Source organism: Pristiophorus japonicus, chromosome 3, assembly GCF_044704955.1.
Source record: "Pristiophorus japonicus isolate sPriJap1 chromosome 3, sPriJap1.hap1, whole genome shotgun sequence".
In the NCBI taxonomy this organism is placed as follows: Eukaryota; Metazoa; Chordata; class Chondrichthyes; family Pristiophoridae; genus Pristiophorus; species Pristiophorus japonicus.
Window position 1 is genome coordinate 172,394,201 of NC_091979.1, and position 19,188 is coordinate 172,413,388.

The window sequence follows — 19,188 nt, forward strand, 5'->3', positions numbered from 1 at the left end:
GCGCTTCTAAGGGATTATGGGATCCGTTGGGACTCCAGGGGATAAGCCATCTGGTGGTTAGACATGGTCATTACAGGTTTACATACATAACACTCCTCCCTTGCCCCCCAAAAGTCAACAGTGTAACTATTTACAATGTGAGTCGATCTGGGGCCTTCCTTTCCGTGGTTGATTGTCTCGGTGCAAATGCTGGTGTTGGGCCTTTGCTGGGCTGCTGCGCAGCTGGCCTTGCTGTACTGCTGCAGGTGACGGGTTCTGCTTCGTGGTCAACTGCTGGGTCAGTTGCCACTTGTGTGTGTGTGTTGGAGGGTCAAAAAAGGTAGCATCTATTGTGGGTTGTTCTAGATAGTCCGTAAATCTGAGTTTGGTTTGGTCCAAGTGTTTTCTGCAGGCAAGTCCATTTGCCAGTTTGACCACAAATACCCTACTCCCCTCTTTGGCCAAAACAGTGCCAGCAATCCACTTGGGACCTTGTCCATAGTTCAACACAAATACAGGGTCATTTATTTCAATTTCACGTGACACATTTGTGCGATCATGATATGTACTCTGTTGAAGCCGCCTGCTGTCTACCTGTTCGTGTAGATCAGGGTGTACTAACGAGAGCCTTGTCTTAAGTGCCCTTTTCATGAGCAGTTCAGCGGGAGGGACCCCGGTGAGCGAGTGGGGTCTTGTGCGGTAACTAAGCAGGACTTGGGATAAGCGAGTCTGCAGTGAGCCTTCAATTACCCGTTTCAAGCTCTGCTTGATTGTTTGAACTGCTCGTTGTACCTGACCGTTGGACGCTGGCTTAAATGGGGGCAGATGTGACATGTTTGACCCCATTGTGGTCATGAATTCCTTGAATTCGGCCCTGGTAAAGCACGGCCCATTGTCACTTACAAGGACATCAGGCAGACCGTGCATGGCAAACATGGCCCGTAGGCTTTCAATGGTGGCAGCGGACATGCTTGTCAACATTATCATACATTCAATCCACTTGGAGTATGCATCTACAACCACTAAAAACATTTTTCCCAAGAATGGGCCTGCATAGTCGACATGAACCCTAGACCATAAACTTAGTGGCGCCTCCCTGGGTGCATTGCTTAACTGGGAACATGTATTACATTTGTGCACACAGGACTCTAAGTCAGCATCGATACCGGGCCACCACACGTGGGATCTGGCTATCGCTTTCATCATTACAATGCCTGGGTGGGTACTGGGGAGATCACTAATGAAAGTGTCCCTGCTCTTTTTTGGCACAACTACCCGATTACCCCATAGGAGGCAGTCTGCCTGTACAGACATTTCATCTTTGCGCCGCTGGTATGGCTTTATTTCTTCCTGCATCTTTAATGGGACACTAGACTAACTCCAGTGGAGCGCACAGTTTTTTTTAACTAAGGATCGTCCAGGTTCTAATCTGTCGGGCGGTAACAGGTGATTGCTCACTCTCGAATGCTTCCATTACCATAACTAAATCTGCAGGCTGTGCCATCGCCACCCCTGTGGTGGGCAATGGTAGCCTACTGAGAGCATCGGCACAGTTTTCTGTGCCTGGCCTGTGGTGGATGGCATAGTTGTATGCAGACAACGTGAGCGCCCATCTCTGGATGCGGGCCGATGCATTCGTATTTATCCCCTTATTTTCAGAAAAGAGGGATATAAGCAGCTTATAGTCGGTTTCCAATTCAAATTTGAGCCCGAGCAGATATTGATGCATTTTCCTTACCCCGTAAACACACGCTAACATTTCTTTTTCGATCATACTGTAGGCCCTCTCGGCCTTAGACAGACTTCTGGATGCATAAGCAACCGGTTGCAATTTCCCAAATTCATTAGCTGGTTGCAATACACACCCGGCCCCGTACGACGACACATCACATGCTAGTACCAAATTTCTACATGGATCGTACAACACAAGCAATTTGTTTGAACATAATAGCTTCCTAGCTTTCTCAAAGGCATTTTCTTGGCTTTTACCCTATACCCATTCATCTCCTTTACACAGTAAAGAGTGCAGGGGTTCTAACAATGTGCTAAGATCCGGTAAGAAGTTACCAAAATAGTTCAGGAGTCCAAGAAACGACTGCAGCTCCGTCATGTTCTGTGGTCTTGGTGCGTTTTTGATTGCTTCCATCTTTGAATCAGCGGGCCTGATGCCTTCCGTCGCAATTCTTCTCCCCAGGAACTCCACTTCAGTCGCCAGGAAAACGCACTGAGCGTTTTAGCCTGAGCCCCACACGATTAAACCGACTAAGAGCCTCCTCCAGGTTCTGCAGGTGCTCGATGGTGTCCAGACCTGTAACAAGATGTCGTCCTGGAAGACCACGGTGCACGGGACCGACTTCAGCAAGCTTTCCATGTTCCTCTGGAATATCACCGCGACCGATTGAACCCCAAACGGGCATCTGTTGTAAACGAAAAGACCTTTGTGCGTGTTGATACAGGTGAGGCCTTTCGAAGATTCCTCCAGCTCCTGCGTCATGTAGACAGAGGTCTAGTCCAGCTTCATGAACGTTTTTCCTCCCGCCAGCGTCGCAAATAGGTCGTCTGCCTTTGGTAGTGGGTATTGATCCTGCAGTGAGAAACGATTGATGGTTACTTTGTAGTCACCACAGATTCTGACGGTGCTGTCTCTCTTGAGGACTGGAACAATCGGACTGATCCACTCATTGAATTCGATCGGCGAAATGATGTCCTCTCATTGCAGCCTTTCCAGCTCGATCTCTACCCTCTCTCTCATCATGTAAGGTACCGCTCGCGTCTTGTGATGGATGGGTTGCGCCTCCGGAATCAAATGGATCTGCACTTTTGCTCCTTGGAACTTTCCGATGCCTGGTTCGAACAGCGAAGGGAACTTGCTAAGGACCTGGGCACATGAGATGTCGTCGACAGACGAAAGCACTCAGAAGGCGCCCCAATTCCAGCGTGTTTTTCCCAGCCAGTTCCTGCCGAACAGCGTGGGGCTATCGCCCATTACCATCCAGAGTGGTAAATTGTGCACCGCTCCATCGTCGGAGACCTTTACGGTAGCACTGCCAATTACAGGAATCAGTTCCTTTGTGTACGTTCTGAGTTTGGTACGAATGGGAGTCAGGACTGGCTTTGAAGCCTTGTTGCACCACAACTTATCAAAAGTCTTTTTACTCATTATGGACTGGCCTGCACCCGTGTCCAGCTCCACAGACACCAGGAATCCATTTATTTCAACCTTTAGCATTATCGGGGGCACTTTGAGGTAAATGTGTGCACCCCATATACCTCTGCCTCCTTGGTCTGAGGCTCTGGTTAGTCATGATCCACCGTGGATCTGTCCTCCTCTGCAACATGGTGGTTTGCAGCTCGCCTGCTATTGTTCCACAGCCCTTGCAAATGTATCGTTTGAAGCGGTATGAATGGAATCGATGATCACCCCCAAGGTGTTAATTGCCTTGATGACGGACTCTGAGTCATCTGTGGACGTGCAGCTACAGACGTGCAAGTCCTGCCATGTACATTTCGATTCGAAAACGTTACTTTGTTCACAGTACTTGCAGCAGCACTAGTGTGCTGGGAAATTTGTTTGGTATTGTCACTGGTGGCGATGTATGCCTGGGCTATCGCTATGGCTTTACTCAAGGTTGGGGTCTCTGCAGTCAAAAGTTTGCGAAGTATTACTTCATGGCCAATGCCAAGTATAAATAAGTCCCTGAACATATGCTCCAAGTGTCCTTCAAAATTCGCAATGTCCTGCAAGGCGCTTTAGCTTGGCGACGTAGCTCACCACTTTCTGGCCTTCAACCTCTTATACATGCAGAACCGATACCTCACCATCAGAACGCTTTCCTTCGGGTTTAGATGCTCCCGGACCAGCGTGCACAACTCATCATACAACCTGTCTGTGGGTTTTGCTGGAGTGAGCAGGTTTTTCATGAAGCCATATGTTGGTGCCCCACAAACGGTGAGGAGGATCGCCCTTCTTTTAGCAGCATTCCCTTCTCCTTCCAGCTCGTTGGCCACGAAGTATTGGTCAAGTCGCTCCACAGAGGTTGCCCAATGATCTCCCTTCGAAAATTTCTCCAGGATGCCCACAGTTCTCTACATTGTTGCATTGGGGCTCGTCATCTGTATCTCATCGCCAGTTGTTATGTCTTGGATAAGGAGTCAGACTAAATACTGCAAGCTCAAAGTAAGTGTGACCATAGTCCTTTATTACAGATCTCAGAGTGCCTCTCCAGCCTGTGAGGCCTCTTTATAGACAGGTGCTCCCAAGGGATTATGGGATCCCTTGGGACTCCAGGGGATAAGCCATCTGGTGGTTAGACATGGTAATTACAGATTTACATACATAACATGCTATACTTGAATATTAATCCCAAATTACTCCATAATGTCCCAAGATAAATATGGTATCCACAAAAATATTGTGAACCTCACTCCTAAAATATTTCTAACCATTCTTTTACTAATCAGCATTATAAATTCCATCAGGATTCAGCAAGTCAACAACCTTCATTGTTGAGTTCTGATAATTAATAAAAGCCAACTTTTCCCTCGTTTGGTGGCTTTCACTCAACTTGCTTCAGTCCAACAAACAAGTTACTGGTTAAATAATTCTGAGTTTAGCTATGTAAAGGGTCTGTGCAGGAGATGTTATTAGTAACAATAAATTAATGAACAATGCAAAAGGGCATTAGTTGAAAAATGTCACGAGAAAGTGCGTGTTTATGAAAACATGTTACAAATAAATGAGTAACTTTCAGAGAGTAAGAAAAATGTTTTACTCACATCCTATTTATAAATATTTAAACAAAAGAGCTACCAAAGCAGTATTTGTCTCATTTAAACCACATCAAATCTGTTACTTATTCAAAGTGTATTTTGAAGGTCTGCCAGTTACAGAAGCAGAACCTCAGGCTATGGAAATCCAATTATGCTGGCCAGAGCACAAGGATACACAATATCCAATCATCAGACTCGAATCTATATAGCTTGGAGCAGATTGGAAATTGAATGATTCTCACCTAATTACACTGTGGCAATACCTATACCTGCATGACACTAGTATTAAATCTGCAGTCAGAGAGAAGAGGTGGTTTCAAATTGTACACAATGCAATGTAAGGTATTTTTACGTTTTGCTTCACACTATGGAATCAAACTTTGGTTGTGGATGCCCCCGTTACCACCAGTGGTAGTGGCAAACGGGCGGCAAAGGCCTACGGTTGTCGTTAAGCGGTGTCCATGCCCTGGCTGAAATTCAGTAGGCTCTTTGGCAGAGGCACCAAGAGGCAATGCTACGCCGGCTAACGCCACCCGTGTGGTGACATCATCCAGTGTACAACGTCTCTGACACCTCTGTCACAATATTTGCTTTGTACTGCTGCTGTACCGGCAGGCGGCCGTACAGCCTGAAAAAAGTGGTGGATATAGAGCGTTTCTCAGAATCGCCCAGAAAGGAAGGTAAGTTTTTCTCCTTATTTATTTCTGCATGTTTTCATTAGTTTTAAGAGTGGGGAAGTGTGCATGTGAATCGGAGAAGTTTTCGTTTTTTTTCTCTTCCACTTTTTTTTTTTCCTAGCATGGTGGCAGCCTCCTGTTGTGAAATTGAGTAGGCTTCCTAAACTTCCACCCGAGGATGAGTGTGCAACGCCATTTTTTAGCGCTGCCCTCTCATCTTTGGGTGGGTAAAAACTGAATTGGGCAGTTGGAGCCTACACCTAATGCGGTTAAATCAGCTCAAGAGGTGACACCTCCTCAAAAACGGCGGTACCAAATTTTGACCCCTATATTCTTGGAAAGTGAACCAACTCCATGCTTCTGCTCTTTTGCTTTTATTCACCTTATTGGGAGCTGATCTTTTTAAGACTCTAGTACTCGTTTTTTTTCTCAAGTCACAGCAGTTAATGGTAAAGCTTTATATTGTGTGGTTTGATGCCATCTTTGGTTTGATGCTATCTTTAATGCACTTTCCTAGAAATCGCATTGATGGATTTCTTTACAGATCTACAAGTACAATACCACAATCACAAGTCTGTTTAATGTTGGCAAGTTTTGACCCAAAGAAAGCAAATGTACGGGACAGGCTTCTCATATTTAACATAACTGAAACCAGCTCCCTTATCATGATTACAAAAATGTACCTCTTTGAATTTGCAATGACACTGATTCCTGAAACACTATGGAGCACAGCTAATGGAGGAACTACGCATTTGCAGTTGGCTGCAATCCTATAGTGTAAAAGTACTTGTAAACTCAAGAGTGGAATATTACCTATCCAGTCATAGCCAGAGAATCTCCTGTAATGTCTTCTCTTACTGTCCCCGCACCTTACCTCTGGAGTTCTCCAAAGATCTATCCTTGGCCCCTTCCTATGTCTCATCTACATGCTGCCCCTCGGCGACATCATCTGAAAACAGAGCGTCACTTTCCACATGTACGCTGATGACACCCAGCTCTATCTCAACCCCTCTACTGTTTGAGTTGTCAGACTGCATGTCCGACATCCAGTCTTGGATGAGCCCAAATTTCTTCCTATTAAACATTGGGAAGACTGGAGCCAACATCTCCAGCCCCACCACAAACTCCGTTCTCTAGCCACTAAATACATCCCCCTCTCTGACCATTGTCTGAGGCTGAACCATACTGTTCTCAATCTAGGTGGTGTTTCTTGACCCTGAGCTGAGCTTCCGACCCCATTTCCTCTCCATCACCAAGACCTCCTACTTCCACCTCTATAATATTGCCCATCTCCGCTACAGCCTCAACCCATCTGCTTCTAAAATTCTCATCCATGCTTTTGTTACTTCTATTCCAATACACTCCAAGCCAGCCTCCCATCTTCCACCGTCCATAAACTTGAGCTCATCCAAAACTCTGCTGCTCATATCTTAACTCGTACCAAGTCCAGTTCATCCATCACCCCTGTGCTTGCTGATCTACATTGGCTCCCGGTCTAGGAATGCCTCGATTTTACAATTGCTGCATTCCTCCAACTCTGGCCTCTTGTGAATCTCCCACTTCCTTCGCCCCCACCATTGAGAAGGCCATGCTTTCAGTTGTTTAAGCCTTAAGCTCTGGAACTCCCTTCACAAATCTCTCTACCTCTCCTCAACTCTCTCCCCTCCTTTAAGACAAAACCTACCGCTTTGACCAAGCGTTTGGCCACCTGTCCTAATATCTCCTTTTTTGGCTTGGTGTCAATTTTTGTCTGATTACGCTCCTGTGAAGCGCCTTGAAACAAAATACAAGTTGTTGTTGTTGAGTTAATATTGCATTTACTTCAATAGAAATTTGGGATTCTAAATAGGATATGAAAAAAGAATTTTGTCTACAGCACGACTGCCCTCTTCCTGTGACCAACAAGGTTTTTCCAGAAAAAAATGGATGTCTGGCTAGTGCCAAATGAACCTCATATCTGTTGGTGAGAACAACTGACAAGGAGTGTAAAATAAATCAATAATTCAAGACAATCTGGCTTCCAGCTTGAGGGATCACTGAAGTGAGTAACATTGTCTGAGGTGCAGGGAGAATGGAGAAAATTTGCTGAACGTAATTTTTTTTTGCATACTTCTACACATCATCATCATACAGTCCCACACAATTGAGGAAGACTTGCTTCCACTCTAAATATTAGTCCTTAGGTGACTGAACAGCCCACTACAAGAACCAGAGTCCCCGTCACAGGTGGAACAGATAGTCGTTGAGGGAAAGGGTGGGTGAGGCTGGTTTGCCACACGCTCTTTCCGCTGCTTGCACTTGATCTCGGCGATGAGACTGGAGGTGCTCAGCGCCCTCCCGGATGCACTTCCTCCACTTGGGACAGTCTTTGGCCAGGGATTCCCATGTGTCAGTGGGGATGTTGTACTTTATCAGGGAGGCTTTGAGGGTGTCCTTGTAACATTTCCTCTGCCCACCTTTGGCTTGTTTGCCGTGAAGGAGTTCTAAGTAGAGCGCTTGCTTTGGGAGTCTCGTGTCTGGCATGCAAACAATGTGGCCTGCCCAGCAGAACTGATCGAGTGTGGTCAGTGCCTGGTCGAGGACACTAACGTTAGTGTGTCTGTCTTCCCAGGAGATTTGCAGGATTTTATGGAGACATTGTTCGTGGTATTTCTCCAGCGACTTGAGGTGTCTACTGTACATGGTCCATGTCTCCGAGCCATACAGAAGGGCGGATATTACTACAGCCCTGTAAACCATGAGCTTGGTGACAGATTTGAGGGCCTGGTCTTTTCCTCAGGCGGACGAAGGCTGCACTGGCACACTGGAGGTGGTGTTGAATAGACTGTTGGAAAATTATCACCAATGCTTCCACTATTTCTTGGGTCACTTCCTTAAGTATTCTGGGATGTAGACTATCAGGCCCTGGAGATTTATCGGCCTTTAATCCCGTCAATTTCCCGAACACAATTTCCCACCTAATAAGGATATCCTTCAGTTCCTCCTTCTCACTAGACCTTCGGACCCCTAGTACATTCGGAAGGTTATTCGTGTCTTCCTTTGTGAAGACAGAACCAAAGTACTTGTTCAATTGGTCTGCCATTTCTTTGTTCCCCTTTATAAATTCACCCGAATCCGACTGCAAGGGACCTATGTTTGTCTTCACTAATCTTTTTCTCTTCACATATCTATAGAAGCTTTTGCAGTCATTTTTTATGTTTCCGGCAAGCTTCCTCTCATACTCTATTTTCCCCCTCTTAATTAAACCCTTTGTCCTCCTCTGCTGTATTCTAAGTATTTAAATGGAAAAAAAAACTTGAATGAAAACTAAGTTTGTTTGGTGCGTGATGAATACTTGGCTCCGGACAATTAACAGGCATAACAGATATAACATTGAGATGAAATAGAATCGATGACACCTGCATTTGGTGAATTACAGGATTGTAGTTATCTTAAAGGATAAGCCCTATGTTAACACAAACTCTATGACCCAGAAAGTGTGACACATGTGGTTAACTTTGACTTGGTCAGAAACCAGCTTTGAGAGTTGTATATAGCCCCTACATTTTCCAATAGAGCATGCAGAAAATAAGCGCAGGCAGCAGAAGGAGCGTGCGGCAAACCAGACTCCCCACCCACCCTTTCCTCCAACGACTGTCTGTTCTACCTGTGACACAGACTGTAATTCCCGTATTGGACTGTTCAGTCACCTGAGAACTCACTTTTGGAGTGGAAGCAAGTCTTCCTCGATTTCGAGGGACTGCCTATGATGATAGCCCCTACAGTCTATAGGGTGAGCTGTTGATATCAAACATCAAAATTACAATCTCTCAGCTTCAGCTATAAATATTCAGATTCAGCTATTTTAAAACTGCCAAAATAATACTGTTGTGTGTTAAAAACAGTTAAATTGTTACTTACTTGCACCATCTGTAAACAAAGACAGCTTGTGTTTCAAAATCTAAAAAAATAAAATGTTTGATTACTCACTAGCTCTGATTGTGTGGTATAACTGCAGCTGGTGCACAACATAGTATTTGACTAAGTTTTGTTAAAAAAAAAACACCCAGCTTGATTAGACATGTCCTTGAAAATAGTTTTTGTTCGTCTCACTCAAACTGGTCCCAAAAGGCAAAATTACTCTTTTGCATTAACTTGAATCAAAGGTGGTTGCCTTTCCAAGTAAACTGTGCCTATTGCTGAAAAGCAGATGATAACTGTAAAGCAGGTATATTTAGAAATTAGTGATACATACATCCCCTGCAAAGCAAGGAGTTACAATCAAAAGTGATTCATCTCTTACTGCTACTTGGCTGTGATTTTCTGGCTCTTGTCTGAATAGCTTTTTACGCGTGTCCTCTTAGCAGCTTGCATTTGCAATGCCCTTAACGGTAGAAAAATATCCCAAGGCACAATGTAAATCTACTATGTAAAAATAAGCAATCAAAAAAATGGATACCAAAAACTTAGTTAAAGAGGAGAGTTTTAAGAAGGGTCTTTAAGGAGGAGAGGACGGTGGAGTGTTTAGAGATGGAAATTCCTTAGTATGGGCCCTAAACAGCTGAAGGCACAGACACCATTGGTGGGCAAAAGAAAGAGAGGAAGCATAAGAGACCAGAGTTGGAGGAAGAGAGAGTCCGGAAGGGGGTTGGTTGCTTCGGAGGTGACAGAGATGGGGAAGGACAAGGCCAGGAATTAATTTAAATTTGAGGCATTTTGGACCGGGCGTCAATATAGGCCAGCAAAGACAAGGGGGATGGGTATGCAGGATAAGTTACTAACAGCAGAGTTTTGGATGAGCTGAAGGTTATGAAGGGTGGAAAGTGAGCAGCAAGCTGGCAGAGCATTGAAATAGACAGTTGACAAAGGCATGGATGATGGTATCTGGGCAGATGGGCTGAGGTAGAGGTGGAGCATGCAATGTTATGGAGATAGAGGTCGATGTAATAGAGAGGATATAAGGTCAGATGCTCTGCTTGGGGTTGAAAAGAATACCAAGATTGCAAAGAGTCTGGTTCAGACCGAGAAATTGGCAGGTAGGGGAATTAAATCAACGGTAAGGTTACAGAGTTTGCAGCGGGGCCAGAAACAATGGCTTTAGTTTCCCCAATGCTTAACTGGAGGAAATCACCCATCCACTGTAGAACTTGTTCAGTTTTCAACTCATTGAAAGCAATGGGATGAAAATCAGGCAATCTGCTCCACCAGATAGTACTGCTCATGCAATGAAAGTGAAAATGACTCCCAAAAAGCTCAGAGAGCACATGAAGGGAGATAGGAAAGGAACCGAGATTCAGGACACCAGGTAGCCGGAGAAAAGGTTTGTCGTCATGAAAAAATTGAATGGAAGGGCAGATCGGAAACAGCTAATGGATGGTTTTAACTTTAATGACAAATAACACCTCGCACTTGTTATTAAAGGTAACTGTGGTGTCCCTGCACCTTATTACAAATTCACACGAGGCATGCACTGCAGACACTGTCACTGCGTGATCTTCCTTTATTCCCCAGGACCAAGGAGCCTGACCCTGGGTGGGACCTCCCCTTTTATGCCTGGAAACCCAGGTGAGGAGTGTCTCCCACAAGTTCACCCCCTGTGGTCAGGGTTTGCATTTCTAGGGTATAAGTACAGTGTACAGGAGTTGCATGAAGGAGAGGTGAGGGATGACAGGGTAGTGAAATCAGAGAAGACTGGGTAAAGAGAGCAGAAATGGAAAACAAAATTACCGAGGATGAATTGTCGCTCAGTGTAGAGGCCAAGGGAGAATATCTTTGTGAGAAACTCAGATGGGGCTTGGGGAAAGAGACGTTGACAAGAAGGATATTGAAGGAGAGGCGAGAGGTGTGGAACAAGGTGAGGTGCTCAAAGGAGTAGAAGGTACTAAAGGAGTCAGGGGAAAAACCATAGCGTGATTTAGTGCTAAGGGCCAAATTATCACCAGGGCAGTTGAAGGATTTTGGATTTTCCAATCTGGCCTTTTAATACCTATTTTTAAGGAAGACTGAACTGATGGACTAGAAACACTGGATTACTTGGTAACACAGCACAGCATTTAACTTTTTTTGGTTGGATTGGGGATGAGGACAGAGAAAAAGAGAGCACCAATCCTGAAGTAGGATTATTGTTGCAAATGAAAACATTTGTGTGCCTTTTGAAGAAAAATGGCTTCAGAAAGCCAAGTCCCCCGATGTGAAGAGGCAAAATATCTGGCACCACCCTCAGAAAATAAAAAAAACTTACAACATTCCAAGTGCCAATTCTACTTTTGGAAGGGCAAAAATATAAACATCCAAGAAATTAAAAAGCTCAAAATATAAACATTCTTCACACTTTAATGCAATCACAACTGATCTTTAAAATTAACTACCAACTACTGACTAATTTGTCAACCCATTTGTCAACAGATTTGAGAAAAAATCTGGTTACTATGTAACATTGATACCTCAAGCAGGACTGAAAAGGCACCATGCACATCCCCCTTCTTCTCCAGTAAGTAGGCCGAGGCTTCATGGAGTTTATGCCTCTTTGTAATCTAAGTAATAAATACATGTCAAGTTAAAATTCCAGCTACAAACAGGTTACATACAAAGACAACCTCTACATAACTACATTTATAATTGTTGCTGAATTGTTGTACTCAGACTCACAGATCAAGTACAGTGCACTCAGACGCTAAATAAAGCTTACTCGACCCTGCCTCGACGCCGTGCTTCAGAAAGGCACTTCTTATGGGAACAGTGTCAATTTTCAGACTTCCCAAATGACCTATACTTGTGGACTTAGTAAGAGTCTCAGTTTATGCCAAACTGACGACAGTTTTGTATTGTGTACATGATCAATGGCAGTTGGGTTGAAAAAGCTTCCAGCTCATTTCACTTAAGAAAGAAGGAAAGACTTACATTTATATAGCGCCTTTCACGACCACCAGACATCTCAAAGCACTTTACAGCCAATAAAATACTTCTGGAACTTAGTCACTGTTGTAATGTGGGAAACTCGGCAGCCAATTTGCGCACAACAAGCTCCCACAAACAGTAATGTGATAATGACCAGATAATCTGTTTTTGTTAAGTTGATTGAGGGATAAATATTGACCAGGACACCGGGGATAACTCCCCTGCTCTTCTTCAAAATAGTGGCATGGGATCTTTTACGTCCACCTGAGAGAACAGATGGGAGTTTGGTTAAATGTCTCATCCGAAAGGCAGCACCTCCAACAGTGCAACACTCCCTCAGCACTGCACTGGGATGTCAGCCTAGATTTGTGTGCTCAAGTCCCCTGGAGTGGGACTTGAACCCACAACACTCTGGCCCCAAGTTTCCACATGCGGCAAAACAGATGCAGCTCGATGTCAGCTTGGCGCGGCACCCAGGGGGCGGAGCCTACCACTCGCGCCAATTTTGTAAGTAGGAGAGGGCGGGTACCATTTAAATGAGTTTTTTTCGTGCCGGCAACCCTGCGCGTGCGCGTTGGAGCGTTCGCGCACGCGCAGTGTGAAGGAAACATTGGCACTCGGCCATTTTTGTAGTTCTTTGTAGCTGTTCAATTTTTAAAATTTTTTAATAAAACCACATTGCCATCAGCACATCAGCACTGAGGCTTCTTGCAGCAGTGAGAAGGCTGCAGGAAGCCTCAGAGGTTGAGGCAGCCGTTTCCCGACGGGCCCGACCGACGGCAGGGGGGCCTCCCCCCCCCCCCCCACCGTCGGGAATGGCTGCCTCAACTTGTGAGGCTTCCTGCAGCATTCTCCCTGCCTGAAGCACTTTCACACAGGTAGGGACATGGTTTATTTAATCTTTTCTTTGCTTATAAATTTTTATTCAGGTTGGAATTATTTGTATAATATTTGTATAAGTATAACTAAAGATTTATTGTAGAATGTAATGAATTCCCTTCCCCCCCCCTCCCCCAACTCGTTCCTGACGCCTAATTTGTAACCTGCGCCTGATTTGTTTAATGTGTAGACAAGGTTTTTTCAGGCCTACAAAAATCTTCACTTGCTCCATTCTAAGTTAGTTTGGAGTACGTTTTCACTGTGGAAACTTTCAAATCAGGCGTCAGTGGCTGGACACGCCCCCTTTTGGAAAAAACATTCTGTTCCAAAGTGAAACTGTTCTGACTAGAACTGCAGAAAACTTAAATGTGGAGAATTGCGATTTCTAAGATACTCCGTTCTCCACCAGTTGCTCCTAAAAATCAGGAGCAAATCATGTGAAAACTTGGGGCCTCTAACTCAGCGGCGAGTGTGCTACCCACTGAGCCACTTCAGACTCTTAAAGCCAGCAGAGAAAGCAATCCTGCATTCCATCAGACGGAGCTGGTTTCAAACTCAGGCCCTAGAGATAAACATAAAATGTGCAAATTTACCGTGTCAAGATAATGCATTGTTGTCCGTGGTGTAGTATATTATGTGCTTTGGTACATACATGGTTAAAACTAGGTTCAATTACAGTAATGACTCAGTATAACTACTGCACATCAGTCGAGGAACAGGGACTAAAAAGGACACACTCAACTTCCCGGTCTGGGTGGTAACCTGGTGAAGTTGATGCCTGTCCATGCCTTGGTTACTTCGAGACTTGACTATTCCAACACACTCCTCCTGGCTGGCCTCCCACATTCTACCCTACTTAAACTAGAGGTGATCCAAAACTCGCTGACCGTGTCCTAACTTGCACCAAGTCCCGCTCACCCATCACCCCTGTGCTCACTGACCTATACTGACTTCCGGTTAAGCAACGCCTCAGTTTCAAAATTCTTAACCTTATTTTCAAATCCCTCCATAGCCTCGTCCCTCCCTATCTCTGTAATCTCCTCCAGCCCCACAACACCCCCCCCCCCCGCCAAGATGTCTGCGCTCCTCTAATTCTGACCTCTTGAGTATCCCTGATCATAATCTCTCAACCATTGTGGCCGTGCCTTCTGTTGCCTAGGCCCAAAGCTCTGGCACTCCCTGCCTCAACCTCTCTTTCCTCCTTCAATACATTCCTTAAAACATACCTCTTTGACCAAGCTTTTGTTCACCTGCGCTAATTTCTTCTTATGCGGCGCAGTGTCAAATTTTTTATCTCATAATACTCCAGTGAAGCGCCTTGGGACATTTCACTACATTAAAGGCGCTATATAAATACATGTTGTTGTTGTTGTTGTCCACCTGTAAAACCTGCCCGATTTTCTTATACCATTGATTCACAATGGGATGAAATTCAGGTAGGTTCTACATTGGGTGGGCAATTCGCTCCACCAGGTAACTGTCTAGGCAGCGAAGTTGAAAATTACCTCCTAAATATCTGTGGCATAGTCCAGGAAGACATTGATATGCAACTTAATGGGAACTTGGATTTCAATTTAATATGTGAGCGCCAGAGTTCTATAGCATAAATCTGTGTTACCAGTGAAGAGAAATGCTTGGATGCCACTGCCTTAGGTGGTTCATTTGCTGAGATTCCACTGTAAAGACAACTACAGTGACAAAATCCAATAAAAATAACCAAGGCTACACAACCTACATGATGTAAAACAGAACATGAAATAAAATATATGCTGTGTGCCTCTTTTTATTAACTGTTACATAGCTACAACAAAAGTCATTGGTTTGTATCGAGTGGACAAAAAAAATCCATATTAAAAAAAGTAAGAGAATTGCTAACGATTAAGCTGCAGTCTAATCACCACCAAATGGAGAACAGGCACACTATTCGTGAAAATGACTCTTACTCCACATCCAAATGTGCTGCTTAAATGCAAACACAATTACATGATATGTTATCTTATTAATACTTTGGAAGACTTGTAGATATCTACAATAATCATGACTGAGAGATAAATAAACTCAGAAATACATAAAGAGAAAAAGGCCATCATAAGAACATAAAACTGGACCTGGATCATTTTCTGCTCTAACAATAGTCCAAAAAACTAACTTACAATATATACATGGCATTCTAATTTCTTGATATATCGAGTGTAATACAACCTGATAAGTTCTCCAGCTCAAAATCATGTGACTCAATCAAGGGAGCCTCCCATCTCTGTCTGCCACGACATCCATGGTCAAAATTAAATCAAATATCAGAGACTGAAGCCCCTCCATGAATTCCAACTCAACATATACACAGCAACAAGTATCCTCTGTTATAATCTATATGATGAGTATTAACATAGAAACATAGAAACATAGAAAATAGGTGCAGGAGCAGGCCATTCAGCCCTTCTAGCCTGCACCGCCATTCAATGAGTTCATGGCTGAACATGAAACTTCAGTACCCCCTTCCTGCTTTCTCGCCATAACCCTTGATCCCCCGAGTAGTAAGGACTTCATCTAACTCCCTTTTGAATATATTTAGTGAATTGGCCTCAACTACTTTCTGTGGTAGAGAATTCCACAGGTTCACCACTCTCTGGGTGAAGAAGTTTCTCCTCATCTCGGTCCTAAATGGCTTACCCCTTATCCTCAGACTGTGACCCCTGGTTCTGGACCTCCCCAACATTGGGAACATTCTTTCTGCATCTAACCTGTCTAAACCCGTCAGAATTTTAAACGTTTCTATGAGGTCCCCTCTCATTCTTCTGAACTCCAGTGAATACAAGCCCAATTGATCCAATCTTTCTTGATAGGTCAGTCCCGCCATCCCGGGAATCAGTCTGGTGAACCTTCGCTGCACTCCCTCAATAGCAAGAATGTCCTTCCTCAAGTTAGGAGACCAAAACTGTACACAATACTCCAGGTGTGGCCTCACCAAGGCCCTGTACAACTGTAGCAACACCTCCCTGCCCCTGTATTCAAATCCCCTCGCTATGAAGGCCAACATGCCATTTGCTTTCTTAACCGCCTGCTGTACCTGCATGCCAACCTTCAATGACTGATGTACCATGACACCCAGGTCTCGTTGCACCTTCCCTTTTCCTAATCTGTCACCATTCAGATAATAGTCTGTCTCTCTGTTTTTACCACCAAAGTGGATAACCTCACATTTATCCACATTATACTTCATCTGCCATGCATTTGCCCACTCACCTAACCTATCCAAGTCACTCTGCAGCCTAATAGCATCCTCCTCGCAGCTCACACTGCCACCCAACTTAGTATCATCCGCATTAGTTTCTGGGCACTGCACCTCAAGAGAAGGATATACTGGCCTTGGAGGGGGTGCAGTGCAGATTCACCAGAATGATACTGGGCTAAAAGGGTTAAATTATGAGGACAGGTTGCATAGACCAGGCTTGTATTCCCTTGAGTAGAGAAAATTAAGCGGTGATCTAATTGAGATGTTTAAGAGGATTAAAGGCGTTTCTGGGTAGAAGGAGATAAACTATTTCCTCTCGTGGTGGAAAACGGTCGGGAAACCCGAGAGAACAGGTTGCCTGCAGTCCCTGCTGAATTTAACATTAGCATTTGGAATCACTGTTTACTGCCCACAGCCAACCAGAAGGAGGCTGGCTGGCTGTTGGGCAGGTAGGCCTGTGGCACCAGGCTGCAGAGAGGATGGAGGGAGGCCAAGAAGGTAATCTAGGGAAGAGGTTGGAAGGCCGGATGTCAGGGGGAGGGGGGGAAAATCGGAGATTGGAGGGGAGGTTGGGAGGTGAATAGAAGGGTCGGGGAGGGGTGGTCCGATTGCAGGGGGATGGCGAGGCAGAAATGCTGGATGCAGCAGGTAAGTGGGAAGGCACTCACCTCCCTTTAGCGGCCAGGTTCCCAGAGGCCTGGGAAACCCGGCCGCCCAGTTAAATTTAAAATGGTGTATCACCACGAGGCATGGAGCCTCATTATAATATTTTAAATTCCAACCCACCTCCTGCAAGCAGGTTGGCTGCCTGCACCCCCGTCCCACCTCTGTTAAAACCAGAATTGGGCGGGTTGGGGTCGGGATTCAGATTTTTAACTCTAAGCTCCCACCCGACCCAAATCCATACATTTTTTGGGGTTAAATTTCCCCACGTGTTACAACCTTGCAACACATTCCAAGTTCATGTGTTAAGGTTTGGAAACAATTTTGTTTTTGCCAATGTATATTATGCCAGTAATACAAAGTAGGCTCCTTTGATTATGTTGCTTTACTTTTCGTTGGTCTTTTCGGACAATGATTATCTTAACTGTTGCTGTGCACCGCGTCAGTAAAAGCAGCAGTCCAGTCAAGCAACAAAGAAACTACAGGCTCAGCACTTCCATTAGATATTTTATTATTACTATTATATAACTGTTCCCACGACCTGCAACCAGATAAAAAGCTGCAAATGAAAGGTAACAGAGAAAAAATGGCATGCCAATAGAATAAGATGGTTAATTCGTTTCTGTAAAAGGAGACAAGTTTAACAAGTCCCTGTGACTGCCTGTCGCATAAAGTTGCTCAACTCAGTTGGGTGTGTTTTGTCAGTTCTAGGTAGACATCTGGATAGGGCACTGTATGTCATACGAGCATAAGAAATAGGAACTGGCATAGGCCATTCCGCCCTTCAAGCCTGCTCTGCCATTCAATAAGATCATGGCTGATCTTTGACTGCAACTCAGCCTTCCTGCACTATCCCCATATCCTTAATTCCCTTAATATCCAAAAATCTATCGATCTATGTCTGATCAACGACTGAGAATCCACAGCCCTTTGGGGTAGAGAACTCCAAAGATTCACAACCCTCTAAGTGAAGAAATTTCTCCTCATCTCAGTCCTAAATGGCTGACCCTTTATTCTGAGACTATGACTCCCTAGTTCTAGAATCCCCAGCTAGGGGAAATATCCTCCCAGCATCTATCCTGTCAAGCCCCTTAAGAATGTTATATTTTTCAATGAGATCAACTCCCATTCTTCTAAATTCGAGAATATAGGCCTTGTCTCCTCAATCTCTCCTTAGAGGACAATCCTCCCATACCAGGAATCAATCTAGTAAACTTTTGTTGCAGTCTCTGCAAGGCAAGTATATACTTCCTTCGATAAGGAGACCAAAACGATACACATGTCTGCGAGAGTTTCTATCCAGGCTGGGGTGAGGAACTGAAACAAGGCTGCAGTGACTACAATCCTAGGAAAATATGCTGCAGCTACCATCTGAGATGGATGGCGAACAGCAAAACAATAACTGAACAGGAAAAAATAAACAAGGGGAAAAACTTCTGAAAAAGCAAACAAAACTAATATTGAAAAACAAAGGTACAAAGTATGCACCTGCTTGCTAAAAGTATCTTGCTCATGATATAAATCATTTTATTAAGGGCCATGACTAATGTTGCCTTTAAATATATTTTACACTGAATATTAATGGTGGAACAATCATCAATTGCTGAGAATCAATCGCCTTACACAGACTGGGTTTTAAGATCCAACTGGAGATTTTTTTAATCTAAAAAGAGACATATTATTTGATTTTTATTTGTTGGAAAAAATATTCATACCTCAGTTCATTTACTTTAAAATGTATTTTATTGAAATTTATTTTGTTGCATATGGATAACTCACAGGCTGCAGTGTGGTGCAAGCCACTAACACAGATGGGTCGAATGATTAAGTTGGGGTAGTTTATAAATGTCATTGGAATTCTGTGATGTGTTACTGCCTTGTAATATTCGACATAAAATACAGCATAGATCTGCTGATCCATTTTACTTAACTTTTTTGCCATGGATATCGTGTTGAACAACACATAAATGCAAGAATAAAGGAAAAGAAAAAAAAATATGTATTTTTTTAAAATTTTAGGAAAGATGGCCTAAATGGATTAAGCCCTGATATGGCTCTGAATTTAACTTTGATGCACCCTGGAGGTGTTGCTGGGTTAGTTACTGACCAACC

At 44.1% G+C, this 19,188-nt stretch overlaps 1 protein-coding gene across 1 annotated transcript in view; it reads right to left on the reverse strand.

Annotated features, from left to right (window-relative positions):
• The window catches only part of vps8 (VPS8 subunit of CORVET complex), a 961,193-nt gene that overhangs the window by 555,573 nt on the left and 386,432 nt on the right, over positions 1 to 19,188 (reverse strand). The window contains exons 36-37 of the mRNA XM_070876055.1: positions 11,849 to 11,938; positions 9,327 to 9,366 (exon numbers count right to left, since the gene is read on the reverse strand). Coding sequence (XP_070732156.1) covers positions 9,327 to 9,366; positions 11,849 to 11,938 — 130 coding nt within the window. The remainder of the gene's footprint in view (positions 1 to 9,326; positions 9,367 to 11,848; positions 11,939 to 19,188) is intronic.